The 24269-nt window shown below is 44.7% G+C and overlaps 1 protein-coding gene across 1 annotated transcript in view; it reads left to right on the top strand.

Annotated features, from left to right (window-relative positions):
* The window catches only part of LOC128705571 (uncharacterized), a 230259-nt gene that overhangs the window by 81091 nt on the left and 124899 nt on the right, over positions 1-24269 (top strand). Inside the window, exon 3 of the mRNA XM_070096322.1 lies at positions 19415-19742. Within this exon, the coding sequence (XP_069952423.1) occupies positions 19415-19742 (328 nt within the window). The remainder of the gene's footprint in view (positions 1-19414; positions 19743-24269) is intronic.

Below are 24269 nucleotides of genomic sequence, written 5' to 3'. Positions count from 1 at the left end.
TTTATATGTGAAAGATTTGCATAACTGCGTTGCACTGTTAAGATTATTAAGTGATATACCCCATAAAGGAGGTTCCTTGACGCTGGTGAGGGGCTCTTGATCTAGGAAATTGTATCAGTGCTCCAGTTCCCTGAATTGAGCCTGAATACCTTCTATCGTTCCCCACAGGCGCTGTATAATCCCTACGGATTTAACGCTTCCCCGTGGCAATAATAATAATAATAATAATAGTAATAATAATATAGGTAGTAGGTTGGTAGACAGCAACCGCCCAGGGAGGTACTACCGTCCTGCCAAGTGAGTGTAAAACGAAAGCCTGTAATTGTTTTACATGATGGTAGGATTGCTGGTGTCCTTTTTTCTGTCTCATGAACATGCAAGATTTCAGGTACGTCTTGCTACTTCTACTTACACTTAGGTCACACTACACATACATGTACAAGCACATATATACACACCCCTCTGGGTTTTCTTCTATTTTCTTTCTAGTTCTTATTCTTGTTTATTTCCTCTTATCTCCATGGGGAAGTGGAACAGAATTCTTCCTCCGTAAGCCATGCGTGTTGTAAGAGGCAACTAAAATGCCGGGAGCAAGGGGCTAGTAACCTCTTCTCCTGTATATATTACTAAATGTAAAAGGAGAAACTTTCGTTTTTCCTTTTGGGCCACCCCGCCTCGGTGGGATACGGCCGGTGTGTTGAAGTTGAAAGAAGTAATAATAATAATAATAATAATAATAATAATAATAAATTACTTGATATAGTGGAAGTGCGTGGAATGAAAAAGGATCGTGGAAATCTGAATATTATTCTTATATGTTATCCAGCATGAAGAACAACAGTGTAATTCACTGAACAGATGAAGAAGATAAACAGTTGTCTGGAAAACTCTGAAAACTTTACAACAAATATTGTCCTCTTTGGAGACATCAACCTCCCAAATGTACAATGAAAGAGGATAGACCACAGCATTTTAGAGGGAATTATTTCAGCTCGACAGATTACTACCAGAGAACTCCTGTGACTGTGCAATAACATACATTATTCAAAATCAAAATATGTTAGATTTAATCTTCGAGGACGATAAGAAAGTTATCCTGGACATAACTATCATTAAGCGGGAACTTAGTAAATTCCTCAAGTCAGTTCCTGATCTGCTGGACTGTGGTTCATAAGTTTATCTGCTTGTGACTGATTGATTGAATAATTACCTGACTGATTCGTCAGGAATTGTGTCCTGACACGGGTCTTAATCCTAAGAAGACCCGTCTGAGGATCTCGAACATGTCGATCTAATTCAGTTGTTCCGTGGTCACGATCAGGGACTTGCTGTAGCCCCTGTGCGTTCTTGTTGCTGTAGCCCCTGTGCGTTCCCGTTGTTGCTGTAGCCCCTGTGCGTTCCCGTTGTTGCTGTAGCCCCTATACATTCCCGTTGTTGCTGTAGCTCCTGTGCGTTCCCGTTGTTGCTGTAGCCCCTGTGCGTTCCCGTTGTTGCTGTAGCCCCTGTGCGTTCCCGTTGTTGCTGTAGCCCCTATACATTCCCGTTGTTGCTGTAGCTCCTGTGCGTTCCCATTTTTTTTTTTTTTTTTTTTTTATTATTCGCCGGTATTCTCCCGGCCCGGGTCTTTTCCAAGTAGTGGTGACCCGGCCTTGGCTCCCTATCTGGGGAGTGTCTCGAGACTTAAGTCTCCCATGGGAGGAGGTACAAGTACCTCCTCATCTTTGGGACCAACTGTCCCCAGGCCTAGCCACATTGTTGTTGTGGCCCCTGTGCGTTTCCGTTGTTGCACATTTTATGTGCAACAACGGGCTAAGACCATCAGGCCCCCGACATTGTCTCTGGGCCCCTGTGTTGGATGGTCAGGTCTTGCTGATGGTCCAAACAATATGGTCGATCAAGCCAATGCACTGGAAAGCCTAGTTTCGGGGTAAAGGTGACCACCAAAACCGGCTACAGGTTATCTTAAGGTAGCAAAAAACACTTAGATAACATAAGAACATAAGAAAGGAGGAACACTGGGCTAAGACCATCAGGCCCCCGACATTGTCTCTGGGCCCCTGTGTTGGATGGTCAGGTCTTGCTGATGGTCCAAACAATATGGTCGATCAAGCCAATGCACTGGAAAGCCTAGTTTCGGGGTAAAGGTGACCACCAAAACCGGCTACAGGTTATCTTAAGGTAGCAAAAAACACTTAGATAATAACCTCATTGAGGTACAAACTAGCTTAAACACAGGTCTGGAGAACCTCACCATCGGTCATCATGAGGGAATGTCTAGTGGATTTAACTTCAACAATCAGGGTATTGACTGCAACAACATAAACAATGAAGTATCCAACATTGCTCGGGGAAACTGTTCTAAGCTCTCTCAACCCAAACCAGAACATGGAAAAGTTGAATGCTAAAGCAGTCATGGTGTGTACGAAATACTTCCCCACTAAGACTGACCAAACGGAGATCATGCATAGAGTTAGAGGGTAGAAAACTTTACGAACGAAGCAAGATGGTTTCTGAATTGCCTGATAAAGAGCAAATATCACAGAAAGAAAATTTACGCCGAAAAATTACAGACACAGAACAGAAACTATAGCATTCATACTAGACAGAAAGAGCAACAAGAACAAGACGTCTCATCTCTCGCCTGGACCCATCCTGGATAGATCTGTCATTTCAGCAGAGCCTTCAACATAGGAGGGATGTGGGTGGCCTTACTGTTATGTACAAGGCCAATATTGTCAAAATACCACACTTGGATCCACTTCGAGGACAGCGTGAAACAAGCTTTTATGCCACAAGACGGGCAGAAAGCAGCAACTTCACTCTGGCTGTACCCTTCTCCAGAACATCACTCCATCTGAGATCATACATACCCAGGATGACTCGAGTATGGAACACATTCGTACAGCATAATGATGTCAACGAGATAACGTCAGTTGATCAAATGAAAATGCTGGCCCACAGATGGCTCCAACTTCATCCTGTTTCCTACTTGTATGTCTCATAACAATAAAAATGCTTTCAAATGAGCTGATGTAGGTAACAGCTCTTAGCTTGCCAATAAAGTTAGGAATCCTTAACCTGTAAATAGCTTGTCAATAAAGTTAGGGATCATTAACCTGTAAATAGCTTGTCAATAAAGTTAGGAATCCTTAACCTGTAAATAGCTGTCAATAAAGCTAGGGATCCTTAACATTGTCAAACCCTGTGTAAAAAAAAAAAAAAAAGACATTTCAATAAATTAATTTCAAGAAATACAAGTCAGCAACTTCTACCCTTATTGCACATCTACTCAAACACGAGAAAGTGAAGTGGAGTGTTATATATACAAGACTCCAACCACCCAGGTGGTAAAGAGGTGCCAGCGGTCGCCAGTACACTCAACACACAAGTCAAATACTTTTGTAGTAAATATTTTACGGAGGTTGGTGCACAGAGGACATGGAAGAAATGAGCGAAACCCTGAAAGAACTACAGTAGACAGCCACATTTCGCACAAGATATGTTCCCGGAAAACGGAACTGGAAAAATGTAGAGGTTGTATACTGCAGCATAGACTCAATAACGCATCGAAATTGTTGGAAAAGCCTCAAAACACTCAGATTGTTCTCTCTGGAAAGAAGAAGGGAGAGACCTGATGATGTGTCCACTGAACTTACTTGAAGGCCTCGTCCTCACTCTGCATATTTCCATAACAAATCTGATGAAAGATACACAAATAACTCGCACATAGGAGAGAGAAGCTTACAACGACAACGTTTCGGTCCGACTTTGACCATGTAAGTCACACATTATGTGCGTGTTATTTGTATATTGTTCCAGTCACGGTATTGTGATTTTTTGTTCTAGTTAAAGATATGATAGAAAGTAAAGAATAAGCCACTGAGGAAAAGGGAGGCCATTACTAGAGTTAGAGAACAGTGTGTCAACATGTGTGACCCAAGACTCTTCAACAAATTACCAGACGATAACTGAAATTTTGACAGAAAGAAGATAGTTTTCAAGAAGAAACTGGACAGCTTCTGGCTTCAAGTGTCGGATCAACCTTGCTGTGCTGGCCATGTGAGCCTGTGAGCCGCTTACACATAAAGCTTGTTTGACCAGGGCCAGGTTTCGGGAGTTGGATACCGATCACAGGTAAATCATAAGTAAACACACGTATAGATGAACTCACATGCTCTGACCAGGAAACACTAATGAAGGCTGAGGGACTGACCACCTAAAAATTATATCTCTACTTTTACTCTTTCCAGTGTTATAATCGCCTGTATTCGACTGACGAAGCCTGCCGAGTAGGCAAAATGTTTCGACACTAAAGATACCTATGTGTTGCACTTGTGTCTTATTAACTCGTTGGTACCGTAAACCGTTTATAATATGATACTAATGAAGGCGTCTGGCAGAAATACGTGAGTATTTCACTGTGGTAGTCAGAAAGATGATGCAAGGGAGCTGGGACGTGAGAAGCTGTATTCATCTCCTGAAATGTGCGTTCATCTCTGGTATAGCAAATGGATACCAGATGCTGGAGATCCGGAGAGTATTATATGACTTGACTGGTGGGTTTAAGAGTGAACCACCGAGACAAGCAGTGGAACGAACGACATAAGGAATGAACCACAGAGACAATCAGTGGAACGAACGACACGAGGAATGAACCACAGAGACAAGCAGTGGAACGAACGACACGAGGAATGAACCACAGAGACAAGCAGTGGAACGAACGACACGAGGAATGAACCACAGAGACAAGCAGTGGAACGAACGACATAAGGAATGAACCACAGAGACAATCAGTGGAACTAACAGCATGAGGAATGAACCACAGGGACAAGCAGTGGAACGAACGACACAAGGAATGAACCAGGGGGAAACAGTGGAGCGAATGTCATGAGGAATGAACCGCAGGGATAAAATATGGTGAGATATGGAATGAATCGGATGTGAAACGTGGTGAAATGGGGAATGAACATCTGAGACATAACGCAGCTAGATGAGGAGTGAGGCGGAGGTACGAGAAATGAACCATTTTTTTCCGTGCAAATGTGGTGTCAGAAAGCAGGAAAGGCAGGAGATGAGAGGAGGCTGCGCCTGTTTTTTTTTTTTTTTTTTTTTTTAGCAAAACTGGGAACACCAGTGTTGTGTTGCTGATGTTCCCTAATCTCTATGATAGTTACATAGAGGAAAATCAGCAGAGTGCTGCTGCAAAACACTAGATAGTTACATAGTGGGAACACCAGCACTGCTACCCTACTTTATATGCTAGTTACGTAGTGGAATATATGAAGGATACTTTCAGGCTATGAATGATCACTGCATCAGTTCCAGCTCTGGAATCTCGTTTGCCTTGAACGGAGCTGTTAGCGCTGAACAATAAACGAGAGAACACAAGCGATTTCAATAGTGTCACCAGTGACACTATTTTCTTTGTATAGAAAGTTCTCGTTATCCAGCCCATCATTTACTGGACTGTCGTTACATTTGCTTTATTGTGCTATTTGAAAGAAAGGTCAGTCGACATAATTATTCCTAGATCTTTACCATGTTCCGTTCATTCTGTTTGATTATCCTATTGGGTTTTGTATACATTGCTCGTTTTGAGTTCCTTTTTTTTTCGTTTCTCGGCAGTTGGAACTTGTCACCACTGAAAGTCATGTTATTTTCCATCGCCCTCTGAAAGACTGCTTATATCTTCGTGAAAAATTTTCCTCGTCTTCTGCCGAGCTGATGCTCATGCTTATTTTTTTCATCTGCAAAGGATACGAAACTGTTGTTAGTGTTTTTATTTGTCTGCTGTGAAGATAAGAAACAGTGGAGGCGCCAGGTCGGTGCCTTGGGGAACTGAGCTTTTTATTTTGCTAATGCTGGATTTTGCTCTGTTTACTATCATTCTGTGCTTTATCTACCAGAAAGCTGAATATCCGTTTGTCTACTTTCCCAGTTATTCCTATTACCCTTATTTTGTGTGCAATCACCTCATAATCGCATTAGTCACAAGCCTTTGTGAAATTCATGTACACTACCTCTGCGTCCTCCCGATTTAAATCCATGCACCAAATCTAATAGGCCAGTAGGCCTACTTTTTAATCAGGTTAAGAGTGACATGTCAGGTAAAGGTGATTTTTTTATTAACATATCGGCCGTTTCCCCACCCAGGCAGGGTGGCCCACCAAGGCAGGGTGGCCCACCAAGGCAGGGTGGCCCACCAAGGCAGGGTGGCCCGAAAAAGAAAAACTTTCATCATTCACTCCATCACTGTCTTGCCAGAGGCGTGCTTACACTACAGTTATAAAACTGCAACATTAACACCCCTCCTTCAGAGTGCAGACACTGTACTTCCCATCTCCAGGACTCAAGTCCGGCCTGCCGGTTTCCCTGAATCCCTTCATAAATATTACCTTGCTCACACTCCAACAGCACGTCAAGTCCTAAAAACCATTTGTCTCCATTCGCTCCTATCTAACATGCTCATGCATGCTTGTTGGAAGTCCAAGTCAATCACCCCCTCCCCCCAACCTTTCCCAGACCGACCTTTACCCCGCCTTCCCTCCACTATAGATTTATACACTCTCGAAGTCATTCTGTTTCGTTCCACCCTCTCTACATGCCCGAACCACCCCAACAACCCCAACAACCCCTTCTCAGCCCTCTGGATAACAGTTTTATTAATCCCGCATCTCCTCCTAATCTTCATACTACGGATTCTCTGCATTATGTTCACACTACACATTACCCTCAATCATGACATCTCCACTGCCTCCAGCCTTCTCCTAGTTGCAACATTCACCACCCATGCTTCAAACCCATATAAAAGCATTGATATAAATATACTCTCATATATTCCCCTCTTTGCTTCCATGGATAAAGTTCTTTGTCTCCACAGACTCCTCAGTGCACCACTCACATTTTTCCCCTCGTCAGTTGTATGATTCACTTCATATTTTGTCAGCTTATAATCCTCACAGTTTTATGTATCATGAATGAATGTATTTTGTACAATTCTGGACTTATATTTAAATTGCAATCAACACCTTTTTTATAAAATTCGATTCCATAACATCTCGTTCAAGTATTGATTTGCATGAACTGTGGCCGAAGACAGAACTGCAAGGGTAGGCAAAAAGACCTCGCAGCCAGTCATTGGTAAATCACATGTAAATAAACAACAAAATCATTCCATCAGACAGGATGGGTTTGGATGTCAGGTAAACCCTCGAGGGAGGTGCTTTGATGCCAGTGAGGGGGTTCTTGATCCAAGGAACTGGACCTATCCTCCCCTTTCTTTGGGTGGAATTTGAATGCCTTACATTCACCATTCCATAATAATGATGATAATATTCAAATGATAATATTATTCAAATGGTTACCAAGACACCTTCAAGAGGGAAGATGGTCAGTTCAAGTCAGTCTCTGTGGAGAACACCTGTGTACACTTCAGGACATTTATTATATGAAACGTTTCGCCACGAGTGGCTTCATCATTAGCACTGATGAAGCAACTCGTCGCGAAACGTTTCCTCTAATAAATGTATTGAAACGTTGTGTAAGAATGGTATACAATACCGACAAGATGAAAGTTAAGACATATGTGCAACATCTGGGTATCTTTATTGTAGACGTTTCGCCATCCAGTGGCTTTATCAATACAAATTCCAGGAATTCGTATTGATAAAGCCACTGTATGGCGTAACGTCTACAATAAAGATACCCAGATCTTGCACATGTGTCTTAATTTCATCGTATTGAAACGTACACGAGTGCTCTTTTTCCACAGTTTCTCGGTGTCACTTAACCATTCACAACCAAGTAGGTTCCTGACCAGCTGGGCTGTGGTGCCAACGTTGGACTGCGTGTGGTCAGCACCAACAGCCTGAGTGATCAGGCTCAAACACTATGCAAGACTATATATATATATATATATATATATATATATATATATATATATATATATATATATATATATATATATATACAAACACTGATCTCTGGCTGAAGGAGACTCGAACCTACGAACCTTGGAACAAGGTACACAGCGCTATACCATTCCCACCAGACTGGACCAATACCTTGGCGTCCAGCTTGCGCTAGAGGTTTTGATCCAAGGTAGCCAGCTTTCAGGGAGAAGGCTTACAGCTTTTCATCTGATCCCCTGCATGCATCAGCCTTACTAGAGATTTTAACAATGCAAGGAATTCGCAAGAGCAGGCGAAATATACACAAACACTGATCTCTGGCTGAAGGAGACTCGAACCTACGAACCTTGGAACAAGGTACGCAGTGCAATACCATTCTCACCACTCTGGACCAATACCTTGGAGCCTAGCACAATGCTAGACGTTGATCCAAGGCAGCCAGCTATAGCACTGCGTACCTTGTTCCAAGGTTCGTAGGTTCGAGTCTCCTTCAGCCAGAGATCAGTGTTTGTGCATATTTCGCCTACTCTTGCGAATTCCTTGCATATATATATATATATATATATATATATATATATATATATATATATATATATATATATATATATATATATATATATATATATATAGACCAATAGCTCTGACGTCCCACATCATAAAAATCTTTGAAAGAGTGCTAAGAAGCAGGATTGCAAATCACCTGGATTCCCAAAATCTGCACAATCCAGGGCAACATGGGTTCAGGGCAGGTCGCTCCTGCCTCTCACAACTACTGGATCACTATGACATGGCCTTGGATGCACTGGAAGAAAATCAGAATGCAGATGTAATATACACAGACTTTGCAAAAGCATTTGACAAATGCGATCATGGCGTAATAGCCCATAAAATACGTGCTAAAGGAATAACTGGGAAAGTGGGGAGATGGATCTTCAACTTCCTAACAAATCGAACACAAAGAGTAGTGGTCAACAGAGTTAAATCGGAGGCTGCCATAGTGAAGAGCTCTGTTCCACAAGGCACAGTACTCGCCCCCATCTTATTCCTTATCCTCATATCAGGCATAAACAGAGATATACACCACAGCACCGTATCATCCTTTGCAGATGATACTAGGATCTGCATGAGGCTGTCATCTGCTGAGGACGCGGTTAACCTCCAAGAAGATATAAACAAAGTTTTCCAGTGGGCAACGGTAAACAATATGATGTTCAATAAGGACAAATTCCAACTACTCCGTTATGGAAAACTGGAGGAGATAATAACTAGAACAGAGTATACTACTGACTCCGGCCATACAATAGAGCGGAAAAATAATGTAAAGGACCTGGGAGTAGTAATGTCTGAGGATCTCACTTTCAAGGATCACAACAGTGCCACGATCGCACGTGCAAAGAAAATGATAGGATGGATAATGAGAACTTTCAAAACGAGAGATGCCAAGCCCATGATCCTTTTCAAATCACTTGTTCTCTCTAGGCTGGAATACTGCTGTACATTAACATCTCCATACAAAGCAGGTGAAATCGCAGATCTAGAGAGTGTACAGAGATCCTTTACTGCACGTATAAGTTCTGTCAAGCACCTTAACTACTGGGAACGCTTGGAAGCACTTGACGTGTACTCGTTGGAACGCAGGAGGGAGAGATATATCATAATCTACACTTGGAAAATCTTGGAAGGAATGGTCCCAAATCTGCACACAGAAATCACTCCCTACGAAAGTAAAAGACTGGGCAGGCGATGCAAAATGCCCCCAATAAAAAGTAGGGGCGCCATTGGTACACTAAGAGAAAACACCATAAGTGTCCGGGGCCCAAAACTGTTCAACAGCCTCCCATCAAGCATTAGGGGAATTGCCAATAAACCCCTGGCTGCCTTCAAGAGACAGCTGGACAGATACCTAAAGTCAGTGCCGGATCAGCAGGGCTGTGGCTCGTACGTCGGACTGCGTGCGGCCAGCAGTAACAGCCTAGTTGATCAGGCCCTGATCCATCGGGAGGCCTGGTCATGGACCGGGCCGCGGGGGCGTTGATCCCCGGAATAACCTCCAGGTAACCTCCAGGTATATATGGAAGACAAGCCGCAGGGGGTGGAAATCTTTAGCTCAAGTACTTTCACACTTTTCAGTGCGTCATCAGGAGCTAGGTAATGTTGCAAGGGAGCAACCAAAGCAGGGAGAGTTTTCTCAGAGTAGCGTAGTGTGGGTGTACCACCGGCTGAGAGAAGCGGCAGCCGGTGACACACCCGTACTAAGTTACTCTGAAAAAACTCTCCCTGCTTTGGTTGCTCCCTTGCAGCATTGCCTAGCTCCTGATGACGCACTGAAAAGTGTGTGCGGGTTATTTGTGTATCGTTCCAGTCACGGTATTGTGCCTTTTTTTGTTATTTAGGTATGTGAGGAGCTCAACATGAGATTTAAGGAAGTATTTACAGTGGAGACAGGAAGGCCTCTGGGGGGACAGACCAGACGGGGACACCAGCAAGGAATATACCAACAAGTGTTGGACGACATACATACAGATGAGGAAGAGGTGAAGAAACTGCTAAGGGACATCGATACCTCAAAGACAATGGGACTGGACATCTCCCCGTGGGTCCTTAGAGAGGGAGAAGATATGTTGTGTGTGCCACTTACCACAATCTTCAGCACATCCCTGGAAACTGGGCAACTACCTGAGGTATGGAAGACAGCAAATGTAGTTCCCATTTTTAAAAAAGGAGACAGAAAAGAGGCACTAAACTATAGACCTGTATCACTGACATGTATAGTATGCAAAGTTATGGAGAAGATTATCAGGAGGAGAGTGGTGGAGCACCTGGAACGGAACAAGAGTATAAACGCCAACCAGCACGGATTCATGGAAGCAAAATCCTGTGTCACAAACCTTCTGGAGTTTTATGATAAGTAACAGAAGTAAGACACGAGAGAGAGGGGTGGGTTGATTTCATCTTCTTGGACTGCAAGAAGGCCTTTGACACAGTTCCTCGCAAGAGATTAGTGCACAAGCTAGAGGATCAGGCGCGTATAACAGGAAGGGCACTGCAATGGATCAGAGAATACCTGACAGGGAGGCAACAACGAGTCATGGTACGTAATGATGTGTCACAGTGGGCGCCTGTGACGAGCAGGGTCCCACAGGGGTCGGTCCTAGGACCAGTGCTATTTTTGGTATATGTGAACGACATGATGGAAGGGTTAGAGTCAGAAGTGTCCCTGTTCGCAGACGATGTGAAGTTAATGAGGAGACGTAAATAAGATGAGGACCGGGCAGGACTTCAAAAAGACCTGGACAGACTGGACACCTGGTCCAGCAACTGGCTTCTCGAATTTAATCCCACCAAATGCAAAGTCATGAAGATAGGGGAAGGGCACAGAATACCGCAGACAGAGTATAGGCTAGGTGGCCGAAGACTGCAAACCTCGCTCAAGGAGAAAGATCTTGGAGTGAGTATAACACCGAGCATGTCTCCGGAAGCACACATCAACCAGATAACTGCTGCAGCATATGGGCGCCTGGCAAACCTGAGAACAGCGTTCCGATACCTTAGTAAGGAATCGTTCAAGACACTGTACACCGTGTACGTCAGGCCCATACTAGAGTATGCAGCACCTCTTTGGAACCCGCACTTGATAAAGCACGTCAAGAAACTAGAGAAAGTGCAAAGGTTTGCGACAAGGTTAGTTCCAGAGCTAAGGGGAATGTCCTATGAAGAAAGGTTAAGGGAAATCAGCCTGACGACACTAGAGGACAGGAGAGTCAGGGGAGACATGATAGCGACATACAAAATACTTCGCGGAATAGACAAGGTGGACAAAGACAGGATGTTCCAGGGAGAGGACACAGAAACAAGAGGTCACAATTGGAAGTTGAAGACACAGATGAGTCAGAGAGATATTAGGAAGTATTTCTTCAGTCATAGAGTTGTCAGGCAGTGGAATAGCCTAGAAAATGACGTAGTGGAGGCAGGAACCGTACATAGTTTTAAGAGAGGGCCCAGTAGCAACCGGTGAAGAGGCGGGGCCAAGAGCTAAGACTCGACTCCTGCAACCACAAATAGGTGAGTACAAATAGGTGAGTACACACACACACAACTGGAAGCTGAAGACTCGGATGAGTCACAGGCATGTTAGGAAATATTTCTTCAGTCATAGAGTTGTCAGGAAGTGGAACAGTCGGGAGAGTGATGTAGTGGAGGCAGGATCCATACATACCTTTAAGAAGAGGTATGATAAAGCTCATGGAGCAGGGAGAGAATGGACCTAGTGGCGACCAGTGAAGAGGTGGGGCCTGGACCTATGACTCGACCCGTGCAACCACAACTAGGTGACTACACCGTGACGCCTCATGTTAAGTGAGACTGTGGGGGACTTAATGAAAATATTTTATAAATATAAATATATTAAGTTGTCGTAAGAACTTTGTAATTAAGAAGCCTTCTTTTATCACTACCAGGGAAGACAGCTGACCTGACTCACTCTCACAGCTGACCTGACTCACTCTCACAGCTGACCTGACTCACTCTCACAGCTGACCTGACTCACTCTCACAGCTGACCTGACTCACTCTCACAGCTGACCTGACTCACTCTCACAGCTGACCTGACTCACTCTCACAGCTGACCTGACTCACCCTCACAGCTGACCTGACTCACTCTCACAGCTGACCTGACTCACTCTCACAGCTGACCTGACTCACCCTCACAGCTGACCTGACTCACCCTCACAGCTGACCTGACTCACTCTCACAGCTGACCTGACTCACTCTCACAGCTGACCTGACTCACTCTCACAGCTGACCTGACTCACTCTCACAGCTGACCTGACTCACTCTCACAGCTGACCTGACTCACTCTCACGGCTGACCTGACTCACTCTCACAGCTGACCTGACTCACTCTCACAGCTGACCTGACTCACTCTCACAGCTGACCTGACTCACTCTCACAGCTGACCTGACTCACCTTTATAGCTGACCTGACTCATTCTCTCAGCTGACCTGACTCACTCTCACAGCTGACCTGACTCACTCTCACAGCTGACCTGACTCACTCTCACAGCTGACCTGACTCACTCTCACAGCTGACCTGACTCACTCTCACATCTGACCTGACTCACCCTCACAGCTGACCTGACTCACTCTCACAGCTGACCTGACTCACTCTCACAGCTGACCTGACTCACCTTTACAGCTGACCTGACTCATTCTCTCAGCTGACCTGACTCACCCTCACAGCTGACCTGACTCACTCTCACAGCTGACCTGACTCATTCTCTCAGCTGACCTGACTCACCCTCACAGCTGACCTGACTCACTCTCACAGCTGACCTGACTCACTCTCACAGCTGACCTGACTCACTCTCACAGCTGACCTGACTCACTCTCACAGCTGACCTGACTCACTCTCACAGCTGACCTGACTCACTCTCACAGCTGACCTGACTCACTCTCACAGCTGACCTGACTCACCCTTACAGCTGACCTGACTCACTCTCACAGCTGACCTGACTCACTCTCACAGCTGACCTGACTCACTCTCACAGCTGACCTGACTCACTCTCACAGCTGACCTGACTCACTCTCACAGCTGACCTGACTCACCTTTACAGCTGACCTGACTCATTCTCTCAGCTGACCTGACTCACCCTCACAGCTGACCTGACTCACTCTCACAGCTGACCTGACTCACCCTCACAGCTGACCTGACTCACTCTCACAGCTGACCTGACTCACCCTCACAGCTGACCTGACTCACTCTCACAGCTGACCTGACTCACTCTCACAGCTGACCTGACTTACTCTCACAGCTGACCTGACTCACTCTCAAAGCTGACCTGACTCACTCTCACAGCTGACCTGACTTATTCTCAGCTGACCTGACTCACTCTCACAGCTGACCTAACTTACTCTCACAGCTGACCTGATTCTCACAGCTGAGCTGACTTACTCTCACAGCTGACCTGACTCACTCTCACAGCTGACCTGACTCACTCTCACAGCTGACCTGACTCACTCTCACAGCTGACCTGACTCACTCTCACAGCTGACCTGACTCACCTTTACAGCTGTCCTGACTCATTCTCTCAGCTGACCTGACTCACCCTCACAACTGACCTGACTCACTCTCACAGCTGACCTGACTCACTCTCACAGCTGACCTGACTCACTCTCACAGCTGACCTGACTCACTCTCACAGCTGACCTGACTCACTCTCACAGCTGACCTGACTCACCCTTACAGCTGACCTCACTCACTCTCACAGCTGACCTGACTCTCACAGCTGACCTGACTCACTCTCACAGCTGACCTGACTCACTCTCACAGCTGACCTGACTCACTCTCACAGCTGACCTGACTCACCTTTACAGCTGACCTGACTCATTCTCTCAGCTGACCTGACTCACCCTCACAGCTGACCTGACTCACTCTCACAGCTGACCTGACTCACCCTCACAGCTGACCTGACTCACTCTCACAGCTGACCTGACTCACCCTCACAGCTGACCTGACTCACTCTCACAGCTGACCTGACTCACTCTCACAGCTGACCTGACTTACTCTCACAGCTGACCTGACTCACTCTCAAAGCTGACCTGACTCACTCTCACAGCTGACCTGACTTATTCTCAGCTGACCTGACTCACTCTCACAGCTGACCTGACTTACTCTCACAGCTGACCTGACTCACTCTCACAGCTGACCTAACTTACTCTCACAGCTGACCTGATTCTCACAGCTGAGCTGACTTACTCTCACAGCTGACCTGACTCACTCTCACAGCTGACCTGACTTACTCTCACAGCTGACCTGACTTACTCTCACAGCTGACCTGACTCACTCTCAAAGGTGACCTGACTCACTCTCACAGCTGACCTGACTTATTCTCACAGCTGACCTGACTCTCACAGCTGACCTAACTTACTCTCACAGCTGACCTGACTCTCACAGCTGACCTGACTTACTCTCACAGCTGACCTGACTCACTCTCACAGCTGACCTGATTTACTCTCACAGCTGACCTGACTCACTCTCACAGCTGACCTGACTCACCCTCACAGCTGACCTGACTCACTCTCACAGCTGACCTGACTTACTCTCACAGCTGACCTGACTCACTCGCACAGCTGACCTGACTCACTCTCACAGCTGACCTGACTCACTCTCACAGCTTACTTGACTCAGTCTCACAGCTGACCTGACTCAGTCTCACAGCTGACCTGACTCACTCTCACAGCTTACCTGACTCACTCTCACAGCTGACCTGACTCACTCTCACAGCTGACCTGACTCACTCTTGCAGCTGACCTGACTCACTCTCGCAGCTTACTTGACTCTCACAGCTGACCTGACACTCTCACAGCTGACCTGACTCACTCTCACAGCTGACTTGACTCACTCTCACAGCGGACCTGACTCACTCTCACAGCTGACCTGACTCACTCTCACAGCTGACCTGACTCACTCTCACAGCTGACCTCACTCACTCTCACAGCTGACCTCACTCTCACAGCTGACCTCACTCTCACAGCTGACCTCACTCTCACAGCTGGTATCACTCTCAATCATTGCCGACCTCACTGTAAGTGACAACTCGGGGTCACCCGAGGAGGAGGAGCTGCCGATATAATACACCTGACCTTGTCAGTCACTGCTCATATATATATATATATATATATATATATATATATATATATATATATATATATATATATATAATTATATATTTTTATTTTATATTTTTTTATTATCACACCGGCCGATTCCCACCAAGGCAGGGTGGCCCGAAAAAGAAAAACTTTCACCATCATTCACTCCATCACTGTCTTGCCAGAAGGGTGCTTTACACTACAGTTTTTAAACTGCAACATTAACACCCCTCCTTCAGAGTGCAGGCACTGTACTTCCCATCTCCAGGACTCAAGTCCGGCCTGCCGGTTTCCCTGAATCCCTTCATAAATGTTACTTTGCTCACACTCCAACAGCACGTCAAGTATTAAAAACCATTTGTCTCCATTCACTCCTATCAAACACGCTCAAGCATGCCTGCTGGAAGTCCAAGCCCCTCGCACACAAAACCTCCTTTACCCCCTCCCTCCAACCCTTCCTAGGCCGACCCCTACCCCGCCTTCCTTCCACTACAGACTGATACACTCTTGAAGTCATTCTGTTTCGCTCCATTCTCTCTACATGTCCGAACCACCTCAACAACCCTTCCTCAGCCCTCTGGACAACAGTTTTGGTAATCCCGCACCTCCTCCTAACTTCCAAACTACGAATTCTCTGCATTATATTCACACCACACATTGCCCTCAGACATGACATCTCCACTGCCTCCAGCCTTCTCCTCGCTGCAACATTCATCACCCACGCTTCACACCCATATAAGAGCGTTGGTAAAACTATACTCTCATACATTCCCCTCTTTGCCTCCAAGGACAAAGTTCTTTGTCTCCACAGACTCCTAAGTGCACCACTCACTCTTTTTCCCTCATCAATTCTATGATTCACCTCATCTTTCATAGACCCATCCGCTGACACGTCCACTCCCAAATATCTGAATACGTTCACCTCCTCCATACTCTCTCCCTCCAATCTGATATTCAATCTTTCATCACCTAATCTTTTTGTTATCCTCATAACCTTACTCTTTCCTGTATTCACCTTTAATTTTCTTCTTTTGCACACCCTACCAAATTCATCCACCAATCTCTGCAACTTCTCTTCAGAATCTCCCAAGAGCACAATGTCATCAGCAAAGAGCAGCTGTGACAACTCCCACTTTGTGTGTGATTCTTTATCTTTTAACTCCACGCCTCTTGCCAAGACCCTCGCATTTACTTCTCTTACAACCCCATCTATAAATATATTAAACAACCACGGTGACATCACACATCCTTGTCTAAGTCCTACTTTTACTGGGAAAAAATTTCCCTCTTTCCTACATACTCTAACTTGAGCCTCACTATCCTCGTAAAAACTCTTCACTGCTTTCAGTAACCTACCTCCTACACCATACACTTGCAACATCTGCCACATTGCCCCCCTATCCACCCTGTCATACGCCTTTTCCAAATCCATAAATGCCACAAAGACCTCTTTAGCCTTATCTAAATACTGTTCACTTATATGTTTCACTGTAAACACCTGGTCCACACACCCCCTACCTTTCCTAAAGCCTCCTTGTTCATCTGCTATCCTATTCTCCGTCTTACTCTTAATTCTTTCAATTATAACTCTACCATACACTTTACCAGGTACACTCAACAGACTTATCCCCCTATAATTTTTGCACTCTCTTTTATCCCCTTTGCCTTTATACAAAGGAACTATGCATGCTCTCTGCCAATCCCTAGGTACCTTACCCTCTTCCATACATTTATTAAACAATTGCACCAACCACTCCAAAACTATATCCCCACCTGCTTTTAACATTTCTATCTTTATCCCATCAATCCCGGCTGCCTTACCCCCTTTCATTTTACCTACTGCCTCACGAACTTCCCCCACACTCACAACTGGCTCTTCCTCACTCCTACAAGATGTTATTCCTCCTTGCCCTATACACGAAATCACAGCTTCCCTATCTTCATCAACATTTAACAATTCCTCAAAATATTCCTTCCATCTTCCCAATACCTCTAACTCTCCATTTAATAATTATAAATAATTTAATAATTATATATATATATAATAATTATATATATATATATATATATATATATATATATATATATATATATATATATATATAAACAGGTGATATAACACACAGTAAACAGGTGATAACATACAGAACAACCATTGAAAAAAATAGTGAAATTCCAAGCGTTTTCGTGATTTCTCACATTATTATTAGAGTTTGTACCTATCCTTGTGACACCCTACTCGAGACCTTACCCATGATAACAATTTTCGCTTTATTCTTTTCTTTTTTCATGCACAAGGTCTTTCATTCAGTACAATAGCTTGCTTTCTATTCACAATTTTTTCTTCAGTTTTCAAGCTATTTTGTTTGTATGTTTTTGTCTTCTCTGGAAGGATTTACTTCTATTGTTTTTCTCATAGTTGGGATTATGAAGATTCTGAAAACGTTATCATGTGTATTTTTTTGTAAGTGCATAGATATGTATGAGAGTGTTTCAGTTTCTGTCTAAATGAGGAAGGTATTGATGATATGGGAGCCTCGGCATGGGTAGAAAAGTTTGGAATGTTTCCTTACACCTGCTGTCTCTGTTCACACAGTAGTAAGTAGGTACCGGGGTGTTAGTTACCTTACACCTGCTGTCTCTGTTCACACAGCAGTAAGTAGGTACCGGGGCGTTAGTTACTTTACACCTGCTGTCTCTGTTCACACAGCAGTAAGTAGGTACCGGGGCGTTAGTTACCTTACACCTGCTGTCTCTGTTCGCACAGCAGTAAGTAGGTACAGGGGCGTTAGTTACCTAACTCTTGCTGGCTCTGTTCACACAGCAGTAAGTAGGTACCGAGGCGTTAGTTACCTTACACCTCCTGCCTCTGTTCACACAGCAGTAAGTAGGTACCGGGGTGTTAGTCACCATACACCTGCTGTCTCTGTTCACACAGCAGTAAGTAGGTACCGGGGTGTTAGTCACCATACACCTGCTGTCTCTGTTCACACAGTAGTAAGTAGGTACCGGGGCGTTAGTTACCTTACACCTGCTGTCTCTGTTCACACAGTAGTAAGTAGGTACCGGGGCGTTAGTTACCTTACACCTGCTGTCTCTGTTCACACAGCAGTAAGTAGGTACCGGGGTGTTAGTTACCTTACACCTGCTGTTTCTGTTCACACAGCAGTAAGTAGGAACCGGGGTGTTAGTCACCATACACCTGCTGCCTCTGTTCACACAGCAGCAAGTAGGTACCGGGGCGTTAGTTACCTTACACCTGCTGTCTCTGTTCACACAGTAGTAAGTAGGTACCGGGGCGTTAGTTACCTTACACCTGCTGTCTCTGTTCACATAGCAGTAAGTAGGTACTGAGGTGTTAGTCACCATACACCTGCTGCCTCTGTTCACACAGCAGTATTAGGTACCTGGGTGTTAGTCGACTGGTGGGGGACCCATTCTGGTGGACAAGACTGAAGGACCACAATGGAAATTAGACAGACAGTCCTCGATGATGCACTGACTTTCTTGGGTTATCCTGAGTGGCTAACCCAGAATAACCCAACAAATCTTATCTTATCTGGTTGTTTAGCGTGAGATGCTTTGCTACCCAGTTCACCAAGAAGCCTTGAATCAGGGATGTGAAATTACTTTTTTTTTTCCACGGGTCAGACACTTAAATCCCCAGATGCTGTGTGATTAGGCTAGGTTAAGTTCGTCAGGAAACATGACAGGTGTTTCTTGACGTGGGGTCTTATATGATGATTCGCCACTGAAGCTTTTGGTCATCTGAACGAGGCCTTCCGCTGGCTTACCCCTCCACCCTAGAGTTTTCCCTTGAATGTCGTAATAAATGTGTGTGTTTCCTCTTCCACAGAAACTGCCAGTGTTGACCAACAAGAGCAACTCATCGTCTAGAGTCAACCTCCCCCACGACAGCTCATCCAGAGCGGGACACAGCCACCCTGACGGAGACGCTGGAGTAGGAGGAGGCGGAGGAGGAGGGCGAACCCGGGAAGGAGGTGGGAGTGTAGGAGGCAGCAGCCAGGGAGGCGGGGCTGGCTCCCTGCCCGTGCTGAACAATAACAAGGGAGAGATTAGCAACGAGTCTCCCAGACAGACTCGACTACGGTGTAGTAGCAGAGCTTCAGCTATCACCCGACCCACCACAACAGCTGATCACACGCTACCTTTCTCACCTCAAGGTCAGACAGTCTGAAGACTTAGATATTTTTATTCATTAAGTATCGCTAAACGGCCCGTCCATACTCCCGGGTCTAACTATTTGTTCTTGCTAAAACTCCACTATTAGTTATGTTTTATAAGTAATTATAAGTTATTCTAAAGCTTCCCAAAATGCTCTGCATAACCAGGGGCTTCTATAAGCATGTCAGTTATGTCATCTTTACTGTATCAACTATAAACCATTCTTTATAGAAATAAAGTTTATTTACTCGTCTGAGAATTCAGAGGTTAAGTCTCTCAGTGAATGTGACTTATTTTGCTTTTTTTTTTTGCCGTATTTAATAGTTTGACAATTCAAGAACACCATGGAAATAAATTCATCCTGCGTAAGATGGACATATGTCACACAAATGATCATCCGAAGACTGTGTGATTGTACCTGAATTAATGTCGGACAACTAGAGTGTTGACTGTGGCAAAATAAAGAACTGTCAGTAATTCCCGGAGAAAGAGTTGTGAGCCCTGGTCGAGGACCGGGCCGCGGGGGCGCTGACCCCCGGAAGACCCTCCAGATAGACAACACATTCAACCCACACGAGTGCATGTAGAAGCTCACAAACTGTATGAGCTGTTTTCTACTGAGAAAGCTAACATGCAGATCAAACACTGAGAAGTAACTTAAAAAATGGAAAGATGATAAGAGGTTACTGCATTATGTTGCAGCGAAGATGACAAGAGGTTACTGCATTATGTTGCAGCGAAGATGACAAGAGGTTACTGCATTATGTTGCAGCGAAGATGACAAGAGGTTGCTGCATTATGTTGCAGCGAAGATGACAAGAGGTTGCTGCATTATGTTGCAGCGAAGATGACAAGAGGTTGCTGCATTATGTTGCAGCGAAGATGACAAGAGGTTACTGCATTATGTTGCAGCGAAGATGACAAGAGGTTGCTGCATTATGTTGCAGCGAAGATGACAAGAGGTTACTGCATTATGTTGCAGCGAAGATGATAAGAGGTTACTGCATTATGTTGCAGCGAAGATGACAAGAGGTTACTGCATTATGTTGCAGCGAAGATGACAAGAGGTTACTGCATTATGTTGCAGCGAAGATGACAAGAGGTTACTGCATTATGTTGCAGCGAAGATGACAAGAGGTTACTGCATTATGTTGCAGCGAAGATGACAAGAGGTTACTGCATTATGTTGCAGCGAAGATGACAAGAGGTTACTGCATTATGTTGCAGCGAAGATGACAAGAGGTTGCTGCATTATGTTGCAGCGAAGATGACAAGAGGTTACTGCATTATGTTGCAGCGAAGATGATAAGAGGTTACTGCATTATGTTGCAGCGAAGATGACAAGAGGTTACTGCATTATGTTGCAGCGAAGATGACAAGAGGTTACTGCATTATGTTGCAGCGAAGATGACAAGAGGTTACTGCATTATGTTGCAGCGAAGATGGCAAGAGGTTACTGCATTATGTTGCAGCGAAGATGACAAGAGGTTACTGCATTATGTTGCAGCGAAGATGACAAGAGGTTGCTGCATTATGTTGCAGCGAAGATGACAAGAGGTTACTGCATTATGTTGCAGCGAAGATGACAAGAGGTTACTGCATTATGTTGCAGCGAAGATGACAAGAGGTTACTGCATTATGTTGCAACGAAGATGACAAGAGGTTACTGCATTATGTTGCAGCGAAGATGACAAGAGGTTACTGCATTATGTTGCAACGAAGATGACAAGAGGTTGCTGCATTATGTTGCAGCGAAGATGACAAGAGGTTACTGCATTATGTTGCAGCGAAGATGACAAGAGGTTACTGCATTATGTTGCAGCGATGATGACAAGAGGTTGCTGCATTATGTTGCAGCGAAGATGACAAGAGGTTACTGCATTATGTTGCAGCGAAGATGACAAGAGGTTGCTGCATTATGTTGCAACGAAGATGACAAGAGGTTGCTGCATTATGTTGCAGCGAAGATGACAAGAGGTTACTGCATTATGTTGCAGCGAAGATGACAAGAGGTTGCTGCATTATGTTGCAGCGAAGATGACAAGAGGTTACTGCATTATGTTGCAGCGAAGATGATAAGAGGTTACTGCATTATGTTGCAGCGAAGATGACAAGAGGTTACTGCATTATGTTGCAGCGAAGATGACAAGAGGTTACTGCATTATGTTGCAGCGAAGATGACAAGAGGTTACTGCATTATGTTGCAGCGAAGATGACAAGAGGTTACTGCATTATGTTGCAGCGAAGATGACAAGAGGTTACTGCATTATGTTGCAGCGAAGATGACAAGAGGTTACTGCATTATGTTGCAGCGATGATGACAAGAGGTTGCTGCATTATGTTGCAGCGAAGATGACAAGAGGTTACTGCATTATGTTGCAGCGAAGATGACAAGAGGTTGCTGCATTATGTTGCAACGAAGATGACAAGAGGTTGCTGCATTATGTTGCAGCGAAGATGACAAGAGGTTACTGCATTATGTTGCAGCGAAGATGACAAGAGGTTGCTGCATTATGTTGCAGCGAAGATGACAAGAGGTTACTGCATTATGTTGCAGCGAAGATGATAAGAGGTTACTGCATTATGTTGCAGCGAAGATGACAAGAGGTTACTGCATTATGTTGCAGCGAAGATGACAAGAGGTTACTGCATTATGTTGCAGCGAAGATGACAAGAGGTTACTGCATTATGTTGCAGCGAAGATGACAAGAGGTTACTGCATTATGTTGCAGCGAAGATGACAAGAGGTTACTGCATTATGTTGCAGCGAAGATGACAAGAGGTTACTGCATTATGTTGCAGCGAAGATGACAAGAGGTTACTGCATTATGTTGCAGCGAAGATGACAAGAGGTTACTGCATTATGTTGCAGCGAAGATGACAAGAGGTTGCTGCATTATGTTGCAGCGAAGATGACAAGAGGTTACTGCATTATGTTGCAGCGAAGATGACAAGAGGTTACTGCATTATGTTGCAGCGAAGATGACAAGAGGTTACTGCATTATGTTGCAGCGAAGATGACAAGAGGTTGCTGCATTATGTTGCAACGAAGGAAAGATAACGAGAGGTTGCTGCATTATGTTGCAGTGAAGATGACAAGAGGTTACTGCATTATGTTGCAGCGAAGATGACAAGAGGTTGCTGCATTATGTTGCAGCGAAGATGACAAGAGGTTACTGCATTATGTTGCAGCGAAGATGACAAGAGGTTACTGCATTATGTTGCAGCGAAGATGACAAGAGGTTACTGCATTATGTTGCAGCGAAGATGACAAGAGGTTACTGCATTATGATGCAACGAAGATAAGAGGTTACTGCATTATGTTGCAACGAAGGAAAGATAACGAGAGGTTGCTGCATTATGTTGCAGTGAAGATGAATAGAGGTTACTGCACTATGTTGCAACGAAGATGACAAGAGATTACTGCATTATGTTGAAACGAAAGAAAGATAATATACAGAGACATTACCGATATAGAAGTGTGTGGGTGTTTGTGTGTGTGTTACCATTTTGTCAAAGGCACTTGCCGATAAGACACTTGGCCTGCTCAGTGTGTGTGTGGCTTTAGGTGGGTGTGTGGGTGTGTGGGTTTATATATGTGTGTGTGTGTGTGTGTGTGTGTGTGTGTGTGTGGGTGGGTGGGTGGGTGTGTGTGGGTGGGTGGGTGTGTGGGTGGGTGGGTGGGTGGGTGTGGGAGTAATCAAGTATTTATAGCTACAGCAGCAGAGTTATGATCGTGATGTCTCGTCTTTAATAATTTCCTCATCGTAAAGTAAAGTATTAATTTCCACTGGTTGTATCACTTACTCTCGCTGCTTCACAATCATTCCATCCACTCCTCAACAATCATTCCATCCACTCCTCCACAATCATTCCATCCACTCCTCAACAATCATTCCATCCACTCCTCAACAATCATTCCATCCACTCCTCAACAATCATTCCATCCACTCAACAATCATTCCATCCACTCAACAATCATTCCATTCACTCCTCAACAATCATTCCATACACTCCTCAACAATCATTCCATCCACTCCTCAACAATCATTCCATCCACTCCTCAACAATCATTCCATCCACTCAACAATCATTCCATCCACTCCTCAACAATCATTCCATCCACTCCTCCACAATCATTCCATCCACTCCTCAACAATCATTCCATCCACTCCTCAACAATCATTCCATCCACTCCTCAACAATCATTCCATCCACTCCTCAACAATCATTCCATCCACTCAACAATCATTCCATCCACTCCTCAACAATCATTCCATACACTCCTCAACAATCATTCCATCCACTCAACAATCATTCCATCCACTCCTCAACAATCATTCCATCCACTCCTCCACAATCATTCCATCCACTCCTCAACAATCATTCCATCCACTCCTCAACAATCATTCCATCCACTCCTCAACAATCATTCCGTCCACTCCTCAACAATCATTCCATCCACTCCTCAACAATCATTCCATTTACTCAATCATTCCATCCACTCCTCAACAATCATTCCATAC

The sequence above is a fragment of the Cherax quadricarinatus genome, chromosome 53 (genome assembly GCF_038502225.1).
Source record: "Cherax quadricarinatus isolate ZL_2023a chromosome 53, ASM3850222v1, whole genome shotgun sequence".
NCBI lineage: Eukaryota > Metazoa > Arthropoda > Malacostraca > Decapoda > Parastacidae > Cherax > Cherax quadricarinatus.
The sequence above is the reverse complement of the archived record's forward strand: the minus strand, read 5'-3'. Positions and strand labels throughout refer to the sequence as shown.